Raw genomic sequence first — 17,777 nt, 5'->3', positions numbered from 1 at the left:
AGACCACCCTCAGGTTTCGTGTCTACCGGCAGAGGGGATCACATTGACCAAAGGGCCATGACCAATTTCCAGCACCGGATCTACAATCGCTGATTGCTTGATCGTAGTCAGGGGTAGGCAGGGCTATCTAAGATCTCGTTGTTGTAAATTTAGTATACCTCCCTCGAACTTGCTCTTGCATGTTGACAGCAGCGTGGACTTGTCCATGACCGAGTCAATAAGGTTGGTCAATTCTGGAAGAACGACGCAGAGTAAGAGCCATGCACCAAAGATACACGTTCCCCTCCTGTACAAGAGTAGGATAAGATGGATAGCGCACAAGACTCTCCGTGGATGAATGGTGGCACTGGAGATGTCGCTTGCGCCTGCCGAATCCCGTGCCGTCGCTGTTCTACTCGCCTGCCTCCGGAGCATAAAACGCTCCTATGACACTGCGGTTCGTTTCGCTTGCGGCAGATCAAGATGCAGGTGTTATCGGGTAGAGCAATCCCTTTGCCAAGACAATGGATGAGTTGACGCGGAGTGGCGTGCAGGTGCCACCAGGCACAGTGTTGGAGGGCGCGGCGCGATCTAGCGCTTATTCAGCATCCGTGCGGCCCACTCTCCCCGAAACAAGCCCTGGAGGGCGTGACGGGCTGGCAGGAAGGGTCGCCCTTCAACTTTCATCTGGCCTACAATGTACTACCCACCTTCTTTCGATAGGCACGCTACCTGTGCGCAACAACCAGAGCGACAGGTCGGATTGAAGCCGGCGATTTGAGCACCAATTACCTAGGACGCGTAGAGGGTGCTTCATCTACCACGTTGCATCTCGCTTCCATTCATGCTTAACTAGGTACAGACACCAAGGACTCCATCGCGTACGCGAGAATGGACTTGCATCTGCGTGTTCCATCGCACAAGCTCCTGCACATGCGCGTACCTGCACGCGACTCTTCTTGAGCCAATGCTCCGAGATTGAAGTATGCTCATTCGCCTCAGGCAGCGCCACCTCTTCGATGCAGGTTCCACGGCAGAACCGAATTGCGGCGCGGTATGCGGCTAAGCATCGTTTTCATACTGCGGCGCTTCTAGACAACAAATTATGATCCTTCGGATTCCCTTGAAGTCGCAAAGCGCAAGGAGACGTCTGCCCAGGTAAGGTTGCTAAACGACGCGCAGAATCAATGTCTTTCCAGCAATAAATAGCTCTGGAAAGCTCCAGCTTCCTTCCACCGAACCTCCAATCCAAGCCCAGCATGAAGGCCTCGTTCCTTGCCATACTTGGAGTCCTCGCTGGCAACGCGGTCGCCCAGGACGCCTTCGAGCCTACCGACTTCAACGTCTCGGAAGCTCTCTTCGCCAACGGCGTCAATGTCTCTGCTCTTCCCGACTTGGCTGCTTTGGTCGAGAAGCGCTCACTCTCAAGCCCGTGTAGCGCCGCTGTAAGGAACCTGTAACGTCACTTGTGTAGAGGACTCCAGCTAACATGCTCAACAGTGTAGCTCACTAAAGCTCATCTTCGGAAGCAAGCTACTTTCTAGCGGTTCAGAATCCTACGATACCTTCACGAGCGGATACTGGTCCAACCAGGCAGCGTCTGTCAACCCAGCCTGCGTTTTCCGGCCTTCGAAGGCGATCGACGTATCGACGACGATATTAGTATCCCGTCTCACACAATGTCCCTTTGCAGTCAAGGGTGGAGGACACACCGCGTTCCCAGGCGCATCTAGCATTGAGGGTGGCATAACCATTACTATGGAGGCGATGAACGAGATCACACTATCCAGTAACAAGAAGACTGCATTTATCGGACCCGGAAACCGATGGGGGGCAGTATATACAAAGCTTGGAGAGCACAACCTCGCTGTCATTGGTGGGCGCGCATCGGATGTAGGCCTCGGTCTTGTTCTTGGTGGCGGCATCTCCCACCAGTCCAGTATCTACGGATACGCATGCGATAATGTTGCGTCTTACGAGGTTGTAACTGCATCGGGAATTATCTTGAAGGTCACGCCAACTCTGTTCCCTGATCTGTATTGGGCCCTTCGCGGAGGCGGCAACAACTTCGGTATCGTTACAAGATTTGAGCTGGAGACAATTCCCCAGGGTTTGATGTGGGGCGGCACCCGAGTTCATACGCAGGCCAGCTACCCAGCGCTGATCGACGCTTTTGCATCAATGGCTGAGGGCGCTACCGAAGACCCGAAATCAGCCCAGATCTTGTCATTTGCTGTGACAGCGGGCAACGCCGCAGCCCAAATCCAACTGGAGTATCTCGAGCCCGTTGACGAAACCAACCCACCTGCTATTCTGCAGAAGTACCTTGACATCCCTCCACTCATGGCAAATACTTTGAACAGAACCTTGGCAAACGACACGGTCATGCTCACCAACCAAATGCCCGGAGGCCGCCGCTATGCATTCTGGGCAGCCACATACAAGCTCGACAGGGATTTCATGGCCTGGCTTCAAGCGCGTCACGAGAAGGACGTAGGCCCGCTAGCGGACCAGGGCGCTCTGGCGTTCCAAGCCTTTACCGTGCCGGCTATGGAGCAGATGAGCAAGAAGGGCGGCAACGCACTTGGTCTCTCGCCCGCCGACGGTCCACTCATGCATACTCTGCTTTACGTGGTCTGGGACGACGCGTCCAAGGATGAACAGCTAAACAAAGCCGCACTGGGTTTGATGAACGCCGCCAAGGCTGAGGCGAAAGACCGGAATTTGTACACTGAGTTCATCTACCTCAACTATGCTGGACCGTACCAGAACGTGATTCCTAGCTACGGAGATGAGAAGCTGGCAAGGCTCAAGTCGATTGCGAACAAGTACGATCCCGCTGCTGTCTTTCAAAAGCTGCAGCCTGGTGGGTTCAAGCTTGAGGGTGCGCCCTACGGGGAGACTATCTAGATGCGAACTTATCTAGCATAGAGCTAATCAATCTACAAAATCTTCCTATCGTCCAGAGCCAGGCAACTCCTGAGGTCTAATTGGAACACCAGGCAATTCCACAGGCCTTTGCGGGACCGGAGCCTCATATAGGAAAACATCCTTGGTAGGAGCTTCGTGCCTATAGTCTGATGACAATTCTGCTTTGACTGGCTCGTAGTAGGTTGTCGTCTCTGCAGTTTCCTTTTTCTTCTTATATGACCGTCTTCCGATAAAAGCACCCAGAGCGAGCAGCGCGATAACACCAAAAGCAGCACTCACACCAATCCCCGCTTTCGCGCCTGTCGATAGGCCACCACTGTCGTCATTCGGTGGTGTTGTAGTGGGCGATGGGGTTGAAGTGCCCGCGGGGCTGGACGAGCTCAATGGAATCGAGGTGCTAGTAGACGACGCGATTGAAGACACCGAAGAACTCGAGATGATGCCCAGGAACACACGATCGACTTTTTCCTTCCCAAAACTAGCATCGTCACCACAGCAAGCGGTTGAGTTGCCACAGCACCAGTACTCAGACGAATCGGTACCATCACAGGGAGTGACATTCACGTCTCCACTTCTTTGATTTGGCTGTGTGTAGATGTAAGCTTTCATAAAGCCAAAGTGTAGGGCGCGATCGTACTGTGTTCGTACATAGTTCCTGGCAGCCTCCGGCTTCCCAGTCCGACAATGTACAGGACTCTCTAAAATAGATGAAGTTATTGTCTCCAGTGCTAGCCCTGCATAGGCCGTTCGGAAGACAGCTGTCCCAGCCTCCCTCGCCATTGACTACGTTAATGTTGCAACAGATGTGGCTGAGTGGGTCTGAAGTGTCGTTGGAGCAGGGCTGGTACTGGGGATTTGGTTGCCCGCCGTCGCGCCAGTAACAGCTTTGCGCATAGACTACTGTGATGGAGGAAGAAAAAAGGAGAGCTTTTGAGAACATCCTGTACTAAGGTTGAGATCAGATAGATCTGCAAGGCGGAGGAGCAGACGCATGGCCATCCTAGTGCGAGGGGGGACCGAGGTTGGTTATAACGGGATTACCACTGGCAGGTGCTTCTATACTTATTAAGTTAGTTGGCGGAGGATCTTTGGGGCCAGGCGTTTATCTCATCTTAGAGCCTGTCGTGGCTGTGTAACGCGTGCGGTGAGTGGTTGCCAAGCGATAGGGCGAAACCTGGGCAATTTGGGGGCGGAAAACCCGCGTTGGCGGCTCCAAAAAAAAAACGGTCTTTTTGACAAAAACATACAACAGCGCGTATTCCCCGGTGGTCACCCACCCGAGTACTAATGCGCCGGTATCTTGCTTAAGTACCGCTGAGCGAACGGGAAGCGCTGGTGTCAAGATCCTATGGTCGTATGTGACAGAGACGGCTTTTTTGCGTATTATATTGTTGGCGTTTGCATCGAGATCGTCAAAACGCCGCAGTACAGCCGCAACATTCATGGTGTAATACAATCGTCCCTGCATTAACAAAGCATGTACTTAGAAACCACTCTCCTCGGATCTCTTGCTTCCATTTGAGCCAGGGCTTCGCCGTGCATGTACCCGTCGATATAGACGTCACCCACGTACCTATACTCGTTGCGACGGCCCTCCGGGCGGAGCAGGATAGGTGTGGAACAACCAAACGGAACGACAACAACATCTTCTGCTTTCATGTAGCCCGAACCCATACCAATCAAGCCGCCTTCTGTAAGACACAGGCTACGTCCCATCATACGGTTACCGAGATGGTCTTGCAAGAACGTGCGCCGTAGTTTGGGCTGAATGAGCCCCGTTGTGCTCACGTGACGTTCAAGGTCTTTGTCCAGTGGTAGGCGAGGCATTCTTTCGCGAATAAGAGCTGCGAAGACGTGGTAACAGAGGCCGTGCCACATGCCTGACTGGCTCCATTCTAGCGGCACTTGTCCAAGACATAGCGTCCTACAGAAAGAGCTGTGAATTGGATCGGTATCATTGCCTTCTCCCACATTCAGTTCATGCAGCAGCATTGCGCGCCATTGTAGAAAAGCTGTCAGGTAGTCTTGAGCAGAACAGAACGTGCCTACAGCAACACCTGTTGCTATGATTGTGTCGATCCTGATTGCGGAGATTTCGAGCTTTCGCCGTTCATCGTGAAACCAATACTGAGCCTTAGTAGGGCCATTTACGTTACTGGAAGCTGCAAAGTTGAGAGTACGCCCGAGGCCAGGCACCTCTGGGATGTGCGACCAATCAGGGCACCAGCTGGGAAGACCTGTAGAATTGACGTGCAGGGGGAAGTGTATTGCTTCGCGGATCACATCGAGCTTTTCAGTAGTCGAGATCAGGTGGTCGACCACATCTGTGTAGACCGTCTTGACTGACTGACTGTAGTCGACTGGGAAAACGCGTTGTGTAGCGTCCGAAAGCAGACCCAGAATGCCGAAAACTTTGTCGCGGGGATTCTCGCTCAGCTTCTTCCTGCATGCTCGCATTACCTCTAATAGTGACTCATCCCCAATTTGCTCTAGGGTTTCGCGGTCTGGGAAGCTGGTTGGTCCTTGGCGGTTATGCGGGTCGCTCTCTTGGTCCCAGAAGATTTCCCCGGCCTTCAAGTATATTTCCCAGGGAAACACTGAATGCCCGCAATATACCAACTTGTTATGCCCGAGAAGCACCTCTTGAACGACTTAATCCTGGTCAGTACGAATCATTGACATGTTGCAGCGTGGCTAATTACCCCATAGCCGCTTCCAGTAATCTCTCTTGAATAAATTCAAGAGCGCCAGAGAGTCTGGGTTGCGGGTGGACCTGATATGTTGCGAGTCGATCGAATTTTCAGCCACACTGTGCAGTAGTTCCAGTGCCAATGCACTCTCATCATGCTCCGGTCCTATCCAAATGGCTACTGACACTGCACCGCTGTAGATCTGACCCATCAATCGAACTTGTGTAGCTCTCTCGTCTCTGTTCTGCTGGTCGATGCAGAGCGCATCAACCCATACAAAGATGTCTTCTTTCTTGCGACGGACCGCCCTCAGCGCATCGTAAAGACTGACAGCAACAGGTATTGCAGCCCCCTCTACGATGAGGGATGTCGTGTCAATCCCGTCGCCCCAAGCATACTTTGCAAGCTCGATGTTAGTGGATGTTGCCAGACTGTGGCAATGACTTACCGAGATAGCAGTGTACTCTGGCAGGCTTTGAAGCGATGTGTGAGTGATTTCACATCTTAGCTTCGACATCGTCTCAGGTAGGATCTTGACTAATCGAATTTCAGCAGGCTGTAGTGACTGATACTGGTATGTTTTCGGGCCCAGTATTCCGGAGCTAGGTGACGATGAGGCCCACGACCGGATCCTTGACGAGGGAGTTGAAGCTGCCGAAGCCGCTCGAGGTCTGTGCCAATCTTCGCCTACTCCTGATTTTGATTCGCCAGCAATCTCAGCATTGGGCCGGATTTGTGAATATGCGGTAGGATATGGGGAGATAGAAAGGCGTGGGAGCAGCTTTGCATTCACGTTGAAAGCCCGATTGTGACCTGATGAAGACGGACGACTGTCAAGTTCATCTAGCCGAATGCGCGCCTGAGAAGTAGAGACTGAGGGGGGAATCGATGAACCAGATAACGTTTGTTTTGGTGCAGGATTATGACGGCGCTCATCCAAGAAATCATCAAAACGGTGCTCGCCGCAACGTTCTTTGGTCGAGCGAGTTCTCTCGCGCTCAACTTCGATTATTACCGGCACCGAATCATCTTCGGTATCGCTAGATGAGTCTTGTTTGCGGCGGTCGTGATCCTTTGGGTGGTGCGAAGAGCTAGCGCGATGTCGATTTTTGTCTCCGTCATGCCTATGTCGGCGCCTTGGTTCATCATCGGAACGATACCCTCGGATCGGTGGATCGTGTGTTCTCCCATTGTCACCCGAAGAAGTCTTGTGCCGCCTTCTGCGGGTTCGATCTGCGTCGGCGTCCTGGGGTGTAAGGTGGTGACCATGGTGGCGTTTCGAGTCGCGTTGGAGGCCAAACATCTCACTGGTGTGCGAAACAGCTGTATTGCGAAGCACAGGTATATTGATGTAGTCGTGAACTTGTCCTAGGATCTGAGTAGTTATGGAGTATGAGTCTTGGATGGCATCAGGCTGAGCCTGGATAATGCGCGAACTGATGCCTTGGTGGGGTGATGAGTGCCACGGCTGCTCAGCCTCCGGTCATCAGCCATTGTCAGCTCGCTTCAGCTGGCAGGGATTCGATTGCATGGCCTGGCGGGTATCTAGGTATACATTTGGACATATTGAGAACACTGAGGACTACCAGCCTCACAATGCTGTTGCAGTCTTAAGGTGCACATTGGCGTTCGCGAGGAAGTCGCGACTACGAGTAGAGGTGGCGTGTTCTGCTGCCCAGAGTTGTGTGGCCCATGGCTGCGCAGGTGGGCAATGTTCAAGACTGCGCTCGTGTAGATATGTAGCTTAGAGAGCAGGAGATGTCGTGCGGATAGGAGCGCCTATTGTATGTTCTTCAGCGGCCCTGCTCTTATGATTACTACAGTCCATGCTCAATGTGGGTCTGGCTGCGCTGTCATCGGCCCGCCGAATCGCCTGCGACCATCGTCGCGCTTCTCGCATGTCTCCTTATCGATAAGTGACGATTTCAAAACATCCATGGATGCCTACAACACTCGCCATTACCTTTCATGCCCGCTTACATCTTCGCACTCGGGTGTAATGCGCGTCTCTCTGCCACGTTTCCCAACTGTGCACCAATTGCCGCGATCCGGCGGCCGCTTTGGCCCCGCACTTTCGCGTACGCTCCTCAATCCAGCCTAGCCCGAGATCCTCCAGGAACGGTCAACAAAAGAACCGCCGCGACTGCGAAGCGGGAACAACCCAACTCACCAGGATTCGTAATTCGTAAGATGATGTACGGAAGCGCGATTGCTCCGACAACTCCGATAATAGTGGAGTTGAATAACCCTCATGGTAACCTTGGTAATGTCTCGCCTCGCGATCCATCCCCGAAGCGATATAGGCATGGTAAACTAGGCGTTCTAGCTGGGTATACGCTCTTGTATAATCGATACATTCGGGAAGCCCTCGGTGGTGGCGTCCGGCTGGAATGCTGGCTTATGCATTCTACCGAGAAGCCCCGTGGAATGTACGCTCGTGGCAGTTAGAGCCAACAGGGCATTTAAATGAACTTATCGCTCCTTCCAACGGGTTTGGGTTGTTGATTGAGATAGCGATATAAGAAGGCAGTAATCACTCCACAACATCTCAGACGTACCTTCATCATCATAACCATACCCATATACCTTCTGTACTTCCTACGTTTTCTACAATAGCAGTCCCAATCTATTCCGCACTGCGAAAACTACCAATATGGTGCTCCCCTACTTCACCGCCATCGTCTTCGGCACCATGCTCCCGGGCCTCAACCTAACCCAATACGCCGACCACTACGACAACGTCCACATCCCACTCGTCAAGTCGCTCACGGGCTCAAACTTCCCCGTCATCCACTCACGATACTACGTTGGCGGTAACCCTGCCTTTGTCAATGCCAGCTCCCCCGTCGACTACGACTCCATGGCAACCATGCAGTTTCGAGACATGACGCATGCGTTGACGTTCATGAGCATCATCAGCGCACCGGAGGCGGCGAAGAAGATTGCAGAGGACGAGCATTTGTTTATGGCGTGTGCACCGAGGACGGTGATTGTGGGGACGGACGGGAGTGTGACAGGGCCGTAGCGGATGCGGAATAAACGTGAATGATGTATCGTGGCCAAGATTAGGATTTGAAATACTGAATCATTACTACCATAAGGGTCAGGGCAAGATAAGCTAACGTGAAGACGTGAGACGACAAAGTTTTCCTTAGCCAAGGATTATAGTCTCCGGCTGGAAGTGGTCCCACCAGCAGAAGTCTGTTATCGCAGCAGACGGAATTTCTGTTTCTGCGTAGTAAGGTTTGCTCCAGATCGCATCAAAGACACGGCCGAACTTGTTCACGAGACGAAAGACTGGATGGTAATCATCACGAGTATCGCCAAAATGAGCGGGCAATCGAGTGATACCTATACGTTCGTAATGGTCTCCGTGTTGCTCAAGTATGAGAACATGAGCGTGCAACTCGTTCACGGTGGATTTGGTAAATTCTGCTCCGGGCAGTAGAACACACTTCAACAACGTTTCGTTTTCCTTGTCCAGACGTAGGTCCCAGTACACTTCCGCAATAGCATTCCATCCATTACCCAGTGACATTTCAATCCCAAATAGTTTGGAATTTTTGGTCAACGGCGTAATCACATATGCAGGTACGAATTGCAACTTGCACATTGCGGTTCGTGCTTCTACTTCGAGGTACTGCGGGAGTTCTTCTGGTGTGGATTCGTTGGGGTTGGCTCGAGCACACAGCTCGTGGAAATCCTTAGTGGACTTTACTGGTACAATTTTTGCTTCCGGTGAGACGTAGGTTGACGGGCGGCCTTTGTTCTTCCAGTACCATTCGATTGGGGCTTTCCATCCGAGGGGCGACCAACTGGGAAATCCGTTGCGGCGTATGCTTCGCCTTCCGTGATGCCACAATAATGCTATGTCGATATTTCGTCTAACACTGCGGCTAGTTGAGAGAAAGTTCTCTAAATCAGGTGAGTAGCCTGCCGAGGAGCGTTTCCAAGGGACTCCCCAGATGTGCTGAACACCGTATCTGGCGTAAGAGTTCATCGCACCAGTTATGGCGTTGAGCGCATCTGCGTCGAAGGATAATTTGCGAGCGCTGTATTGCCTCAATACCTCCATTGACGCAATCATCGTGGCAGCCGCCTCGAGTTTTGCGGTGTTGGCAAACCAACCTGGTAGTTCCAGGTGAGCGTCCTCGGAGGGACCACCGCCGCCATGGGGCCTATCTGCCTCGTAGTATGAATCTGTGCTACAAACGAAAATGACTTGTCTGTCGGTGAAAAAGAGATGCCGTTTTGAGAAGTAACACTCTTGGAAGGTCCTGAACGCATAGTCAGCTTGTTATGAGCATGGTGTGATGACCGGACGTCCTACCACGCTCGCGAAGCCCACGAAGATGATGGCAACTTTCGTAGGTTCCAGCTGGGGCTTGTTTGAGGTAAATGGTATAACTTCACAGATCTCGTGGATGTGCGATAGGAGGAGAAGCCCCGAGAATGTGGCCGTACTCCAGGAAGCCCATGATTCGAGTCATTGCCAGCCGTAGCGAAGATGGTAAACTGCGCTGCTGCATATATATCTGCCATCTGCATAATCTGGTGTTGCTTCGCGTGTGCGTCGGACTGGTCGATGCACTGAACATTTAGCAGACTGAAGCAGGGATTGAAAGGCACTGAGGTCTACCTACATATCGGTCGACCCAGAGGTATCTGTATCCCAATAATAAGGTTGTCTCAATAGCGTCTTCGACAGTTTTTGGGATTATCTCCCGGGTGTTGGTCGAGCCGACCTTCTTGCCTTCTTGGCCCCAGACATACGACAATGCTGCGTATCGACATGCAGGCGGCGCAGGAACGATCCTTCGATGCTCACAATCCATGACTTTTAAATCCTTCAGACCATCGGTCGGTCTTGGGCGACACCGGTGGCCATGTTTTTCGATGCAGATATCAAGCCAAGACTTCAAGAGAGCAGCGTTAACGCCAGCTGGATATAGACTTTGGCCAGGGTCTAGCAACGGCTTCTTCACCGTTGGTAGATCTTTAGGGAATGCATATCGAGAGAAGGCTTTCTCTAACACTTTTCGAGTCACCTGGGATGTTGGTTGGCAGGCAAGTACGACGCCACCGTAATAGTCGGGAGGCGCGCCTGCCGAAAGCTCGACTTCGAGAAATGCTGACGGAAGATCCAAGCCCAAATCAGCGGCATAATAATGAGTTATCTCGAAGCGTCGTCCATTTTCGGTACCCCGGACGCATTCTTTGAGAACCTTTGCGAAGAATCGGCAGATTCGACACTCTGCTTTTTGGTCAACTTTGCTTCTGTGAAACACTAGATCATAGCAAACGCCGATTTCTGGTTCTCGACGGATCTCTGGGCCAAATAGCGTGTCCCAAGGTATTTTGGAACACTCATAGCATATCCGATCGCTGCGCGTGATGTCGTTGTTGGCGCTGGAAACCATTGCTAACCAGTCGTTGACTGCTTCCATCGTGGATCTGGTGATGTTCAGTATCGTGATCTCTGTTGTTACACTGTTGGGTGAAACATGGCAGGTTTCCGAAAAAATGTCGTCGCTCAAGCGCTATGTGATGTGAAGAGATGATGGACAACGCTGAGAATAGAGGGGTAGAAGGCAGCAACCATGCAACTGTGCCACCCGGATGCAGCACGACTTCTCGGCCCACGTCCAAGACGAAGCTCATGACCATATTCCAACCCTGGTGGGCGTCAAGCTGTCGCGAGTGAACTCGTTGCCGGTACGCCATCTCATTATAACTCGTAGTTACCCACGACGCCCAATTAGTGAGTCTACCCGTTCATAAGCCGAAGCATTGGCGAACGAGCTTTCTCGAGCCCCACTCAGTGCTGGGGCCCCGGTGGCTTGTCAACCTACGTAGTGGGGGAGATTCGCTTGCGATGTAACGAGATGACGGCTGTCTGTGATCGGGCTGTGGCACAAGGGTCGCAGGTTGGGCAGCGGCTTCCTAACAAGAAGTCTAGATAGAGAATCAGCCATCGAATCTTTGCATTAAATTGTCACCTCGCTGTAAGATTGCGTAGCAGTAAGCAATGTAGTTGAGGCCTAGATGTTTCACTGACAAGGAAGTTGCCTTGACCCTCTTCCGAACCACCCGGGGTTGCTCCTGCCACACCAGCTAGCACGTGTGGACAGAACGACCCCAAGATTCAAACGGTTAGCTCGCCGGAATCGCATCGTGAGAGCTGCTGGCTACTCCAAACCTCACACATGCCAATGAAAGAACAGAATAAGCTGCACGCAAGATGTCTCTCATTTTGCCTCTCCCTCCTCACATCCCCATCCATCACGCTATCTCCCTCTCCCCGCATTTCATCCAATTGTGTATATCATCCAGAACCCTCCATGACGCAAGTCAAGCAATCCAACACCCCCCTATCCAAACAAATCGAACATCTTTGTGATAGATCCAAAGTCTCGAGAGAAACACAAATCCAGTAAAAATATCCCGCGCCTGCCGTCATGCACTTCATTGCTCCGCAGAACGCCCAACAACGCCAGTTAGACTGCTCTTTGGAAGCCGTGAAAACCTTTTGCAACGCCGAAAGTGGGGGAATAGAGAATAGTAGCCTTGGGAGAGCTACGGGGGAGAACAACGGTTGTTGTAAAAGAAGAAGACCAAGAGCAATTAAATAGAAGCGAAGTGAAGTGAGGTGAAGATGGCCGGTACCGTGGCTTATCCGTACCGTGGGTTGACATCGATCTCGACGTGGAGCGTCAGTTTGTCGTTTCGTTCGACTGCTTCCTGTAGATCCTCGTCACTCTCAATCGGGCGCAATTGTTTTTCTGTGCTGCCATTCTCGAGATGGACTGTATGCTCGTATTGGACTATAAGCTCCTCCTCCTTCTTGAGACGCCGCTCTATCTCCATTTCTGTTCTCCCCACAAGCGTTTTGTAGAGGTCGTCGAACTTGCGCGAAACGGGCATACGTATGACGTGCCAGCTGTCATTTGCGAACCTGACCTTGATCTTGAGACCAGAAGACGTGCCTGTGCTGGTGGCGGTGGAGGAGGAGGAGTGGGTGTGATTCATGGGCGGGGGGTTCAGATTCGATGAGTATGCCTGCGAGGCCGTAGATTGACCGCGCTGATGAGAGGGGTAGTTGGAGCCAGTTGAGTAGGGTGTGACGGGTGTTGTGGCCTGCAACTGATCTGCGGACGACTGCCTGCTCGTCCCGTGTGAGGGGTTCGATGACTGGTGTGATTGTTGCGAAAGGCGGTACTCGTCCCCATCGACGATGTCGGGGTCTATCTCGTAGTCGCCCTGTCTTGGCGCGAAAAAGCCCTTGACGAGGTGACCTTGTGTAATGTGCGGCCCTAGCTTGAGAAGGTTCTTTATGTATTCGTCGAGGTTGGCGCGGCGCCCGTTGGAAATGTTGTCGGTTACGTAGGTGACAGGCCCAGGCATGAAGGGCAGTGTTCGCTCGCCGGAGCCACTTGTGCCCGCTTCGACTGGGTACGTTGCTATCAGCTGTATCTGCAGGTCGTAAAAGTCCTGGTACAGTCGCTGCAACTCCCAGTGCCGGCCGTCCTCCATCTGGCACTCGATGATGAACCAAAAGATATCGTCGGCGAAGCAGTAGCGTGGCACGCATGCCCTCCAGGGTGCAAGCAGGTTGTCGGATGTGCGGTATTGGTTTCTTGGCTGTTGCGCCACGGAGCCGTTGCGTGAGTGGGAGACCTGTACGCTGTCAGCCGAGAAAAGCACACCCGCATGTAGACGACTTACCGAGCCAGCCTTGTTGTGCCCGCCGTTGCTCCGAACGCTCATGCGCTCCATGCCCTGCTGCAGCGACTGTCCAGAATTCGTCTCGAGCTTTCCGAGCGGTATGCTGCCGTTCTTGTAGTCGGCCGCCATCTTCTTCCACTCTTCGACCTTGGGGACGCCCGCGGCTGTGACTGCTGCCTGTGTGTCGGCGACGGCCTGACCAGTCGTCATATCGCGGATTTCGATGAAGGATACGGGGATGAGGCCAGGACCGCCGAGTCGCGTTATCGGCTTTGCGACAAACCATTCGGGGTTCGACTGTGCGATGACGATGATAGCCTCGCCCTCCTTGGCCTCTAGCTCGTCCGGCCTCTCTGCCTTGAAGTCGTAGATGACGATGCCGTAGACCATGGCGCCGCGGCCGCCTCCGCGCGACATGCGCATTTGCTGGGTCATGAAGTCCTGTGCCGAGGGCTGTGGGCTCGTGATGCGTTCTTGATAGCCTGAGTCGTGGGGCTGTTGTTGCTGCGGTTGCTGCTGGTGTTGCGGCTGCTGGGGAGTGGAGGAGCGCGGCGCGGAGCCACCACTATCGCGCACTGTCTTGCCTACGCCCTCAAAGTAGGAAACGGGTACCAGTCCGCGGGTGCCGTGCAGGGGATTGCAGGCCTCGTACCAGTCGCTGTCGTCTTCGCGCCCGACGACGTGCAGAAAGTCGCCCTGGGAAAAGCCAAGGTAGCCAGAATTTGGGCTCGGGTCGGCGGGCTTGTAGTCGTAGAGGGCTTTTATGACCTGAAATGAGATGGCTGTTAGCTTCGCGCTCATCTGCCCTATCGGGAAGCGGGTGCCGGGGCGCGCGCATCATGATATAGCGACATGTCGCGGCTTGCTCTGTCGTCGACACAGGCGCATGTTTGCTGCGCAGGCGCAGGCGCCCACACAATGCGCCTGTGTCGACAACACCAAACGCCTGCCCTGCCCTCATGCGCGCACGCCGCGTGAAGAAGCAGAGTGGGGCCCAAGCACCCCAAGCACCCCAACGCTGATCTACGTACCTTTTTTGGCGGGACAATGGCTATAGCGTCCTTGGGCGGGATGGAAATGTGGTGCGGGCGGTTGTCCTTCTCACTCTTCATACTCCTGCGGAACTAGAGCAGCACCGTTAGCACGTACGTATGCGGAGCGTGACTCGACGGGCGCAGCGGCGGCCGTGGCGGCAAAAGCAAGCAGGCAACGCACCTTCATCGTGCAGAGTGAACGCAACCTTGCGCGGCAGCAGACGGGGAAGCAGAGGAGAGGTCAGGAGGCGAGCGCTCGACGTGGAACTCGGGGGTCCTGCTACTGTGACTGTCGCCCGGGAATGCGGCGTGTGCGTGCGGGGGCGAGTACGCGGCGGAGGAGGGTGAATTTGAATCGCGCACCGGCCCTCAGAGACAATGGTGAGGCTACTTAGATAGGCGGCCAACGTCGTCGTCGTCAGGTACTGCCAGAGGCGCAGTCACTAGAGGAACAAGAAATGAGTGGGTGCTTTCACGCCGCGAGGGATCCCAGCCCTGCCAGCTGCAACCACTTGGCGATTCGTCTCTCGCGTCACACTCTATGCCTGGCACGCTTCGGAACAAACGAACTGCGGCGGGTAGCGCAAGGCGGCGAATCCCCTCGACCTTTGTTTGCGTGCGCTGACTTGCTCCCGGCCAGGAATGTGGAATCTCTACTAAAATACAATTATGCCCGACCCGGTGGAGCATCCCACACCATCAGCCTGCCAAACGCCTAGCTGCAGGTCCACCACATTTCCGCCTCTGTCACCGCACACCGGCGCAGCCCCCAACATCCGCGCTGCATTTATGCCTTCGCGACCAATCATCCACCGGGCTAGCCCACAATGCTAATGCCTACGTTGGCCGTGTCATCATTTCCACATGCAAACCCAATCTCGACGCCCCTCTCCTGTCAGTCATCCGTACTCCTCTTCAAATGTTATCCTCATGGTTGATGCTGGACGCGGCCCGACTGAAACACTCTCGCCCTGCGTGGCGTCGTAGTCTCCCGTAATCCTCACCACGCGGTTCACACGCGCTCACACTCTCAACACAAACTTCGTGAACCAATGCATTGACGACTATACGAACGTCCTGGATACTTCCAGCGGGTGTGACTAGCGCCAACTGCCGCTGAACAATTGCACCCTACCCAATCACAGCCTCGGAACCCTCTTCCGCCATCCCATTGGCTCGCTCAGAGCGCCTCTGGCCAATCTTCCAAAAGGAGCAGACCCCGCCACAGCCCAGACAATGCATACTCCAAAACCCAGCAGTCGTCACCTGATGGCCCACGATGTGACCACATTGTCGTTCGATCTTCGCACATCCGTGGAGCATGCCGTCGTAATGCCCGTCTTCCCAACCCCACGTGCACTCGGACGCACCCGAGCCGAACTCTCTGTGACACAGGGACCACCACAGCCGAGCCAGTGGGCTCACATCCTACATAGCCATCTAGACCAAGTCCACTCTACCCCATTTTGTTTTCCAACCCACTTCCTTCATGCACGCCAATGACGTACCGTAAGTTTACCAAAATCCATTTTGGTAGGTGATGAACAACATCTGAGACGTTGCATGTATGAGAAGCACACTAGAAGATTCCGCGCATCCAACGCATGAGGCGGAAACCCCATGTTCCGACTACTGACATCGGGAAAGAAGCAATCGATACCGGAAGGTCGCAGTTCGAGACACGCGTGACGTGCCATGTGGCGCAGGGTATCGTGGTGAATTAGTGCAAATGAATAACTCGGAATCGGGATAATGATACTGCAGAAGATGAAAAGAAGTTTGTGCTGGCTCCGATGTCGATTCATATTTGGCCCTTGATGTCTACTTTGCTGAATGCGGCGGCACGCAGGCTTTCGAATTGAGATGCGGCTTCTCGGATCCTGACACGATATTGACCGTCGCCTTTGTCTTCAATGACGTTTTGTGCACCGTGGGTTTCGAGGAATTCACGGCATATCTCATCGTTGTCGAAACCAAGTTCGTCAGTGAGGAAGCGGAGTGTGACATTTACATATCTACAGCTTGTTAGCAAAAGACCTGCACGATTTGGAATCTGTATACATACCCTCTGGACATATTAGCTAGAGCATTGAGGCGCTCACGCTCGACGAACATGTCCATGAGATAAGCGCCCATGTTCTCTGCTTCGAGGTACAGTCTGAAAAACTTATGATAATTGCCAAGGGCAAGCGAAGACCGAACATCCAGAGCATGCTTGATCCATGGGTGGGATTTGTCTGCGAGGGTTAATTCTGCCAACATGTCGTTCATGTCGGTCTTGTTGCACGTATATACGAAGTAGAGAATGCGGTACGCCTTGAACTCAGCCGGGTTGCCTCCCAAGTTCTGCGCATACAGTGCCTTCAGCTGCGTCTGGCACTGATTATACTCACCCAAATCCCCCTTTTCTAATGATATCCGGGCGTGGATCTCATACACCTTGACAGTAAAGGCGTTCTTGATGTGCTGAACAGTAAGATCCTGGCGGAGTGACTTGAATTGATTACAGATGTAGTTGTAGTTCTTTTCCGCCTTCCACTTCTCCACAAGCATGGCCAAGGTCTTCTTGAGCACATGGAGCGGTCGGACGGTTTCAGCTTTGGGCGGGGCCGTAAGGCGGAAGTAGCTTTTCTCGAGATTTTCGTTCGTTCCAACAACAGGTCCAGTGGGCATTTCGTCTTCATCCTTACGCGATGAGCCCCATGGGGGCGTCGTCTTGGTGCCATTGTTGCCGAGCTGGAAGCGCTGTCGTCGCTTGTCAAGCTCAGCCTGGTCAAACTTACTTGCGGCATCCGAGAGGGCGTTCTTCTTCTGGCGCTTTTCGTTGTGTCCGTCGGCAAAGGTCATACGAGATGCTAGGTTAGTTTTGCGCCACGGTGGAACATTGGCTTGTGTTTGCTCGACTTGTGCATCCTCAGCTTCGTGGGCATTGCGCTTCTTTGATTGCGTTGGAGATGTGTTAGTGTGTGCGGCTGAGCCATTCATGTATGCAGGGTGTATGCCGTTGGGAACAGCAGTAGCAGGCATTCCAAGAGCCGCCGCCCTTCGTTCCTCCATGAGAAGCTCTTGGGGAAGAGGGAATGTAGGCCAATGAACAGTGTCGTGCGAGTTGCGCTCGGCGAACCAACCGATGGTTGTCTTTAATCGCGCCTGCATGTCTGCTTGGGAGATGCCTGGGATGGCGTTTTGCGGATCGAAAGCACGCCTAACGTATTCGCGGACGGCGGGAGGCCACTCGACCTTCTTCTTCGGAGCTTCCGGGGCCATGACTGGCTGCTGGCGGGTGTGAGCGTGGATTGGAACTCTCGTATAAGTGAGGAGACTAACAGGCGCGGGCGCAGGTTGGAGTGTGGTGCGTGGGTTGACTGCGTTATACGCGGGTGACTGCATTGGCCGGGACCAGGCTACAGTGGCAGAG

At 53.5% G+C, this 17,777-nt stretch overlaps 4 protein-coding genes across 4 annotated transcripts; 2 read left to right on the top strand and 2 right to left on the bottom strand.

Annotated features, from left to right (window-relative positions):
• Positions 1-1,238: 1,238 nt before the first annotated feature.
• On the top strand, positions 1,239-2,889 carry J4E78_001715 (uncharacterized protein; the record flags this gene model as incomplete). Its single annotated transcript, XM_049362370.1, has 2 exons — positions 1,239-1,424; positions 1,480-2,889. The coding sequence occupies 2 exons, from the start codon at positions 1,239-1,241 to the stop codon at positions 2,887-2,889; spliced, it is 1,596 nt and encodes a 531-aa protein (XP_049224962.1).
• A 5,364-nt stretch (positions 2,890-8,253) lies between these two features.
• J4E78_001714 (uncharacterized protein) lies at positions 8,254-8,625 on the top strand (the record flags this gene model as incomplete). The annotated part of the gene is made up of 1 exon (XM_049362369.1): positions 8,254-8,625. One exon carries the CDS (start codon positions 8,254-8,256, stop codon positions 8,623-8,625), a length of 372 nt encoding a protein of 123 aa, XP_049224961.1.
• Positions 8,626-12,272: 3,647 nt separating this feature from the next.
• On the bottom strand, positions 12,273-14,546 carry J4E78_001713 (uncharacterized protein; the record flags this gene model as incomplete). The annotated part of the gene is made up of 4 exons (XM_049362368.1): positions 12,273-13,277; positions 13,326-14,093; positions 14,357-14,449; positions 14,541-14,546. The coding sequence occupies 4 exons, from the start codon at positions 14,544-14,546 to the stop codon at positions 12,273-12,275; spliced, it is 1,872 nt and encodes a 623-aa protein (XP_049224960.1).
• Positions 14,547-16,160: 1,614 nt separating this feature from the next.
• J4E78_001712 (uncharacterized protein) lies at positions 16,161-17,626 on the bottom strand (the record flags this gene model as incomplete). Its single annotated transcript, XM_049362367.1, has 2 exons — positions 16,161-16,374; positions 16,425-17,626. 2 exons carry the CDS (start codon positions 17,624-17,626, stop codon positions 16,161-16,163), a joined length of 1,416 nt encoding a protein of 471 aa, XP_049224959.1.
• Between the last annotated feature and the right edge of the window lie 151 nt (positions 17,627-17,777).

The sequence above is a fragment of the Alternaria triticimaculans genome, assembly GCF_023758025.1.
Source record: "Alternaria triticimaculans strain BMP 0046 chromosome Unknown scaffold_2, whole genome shotgun sequence".
Taxonomy (NCBI): Eukaryota; Fungi; Ascomycota; class Dothideomycetes; order Pleosporales; family Pleosporaceae; genus Alternaria; species Alternaria triticimaculans.
Note: the sequence above shows the minus strand (reverse complement) of the source record. Positions and strands in the feature narration are given on the sequence as shown.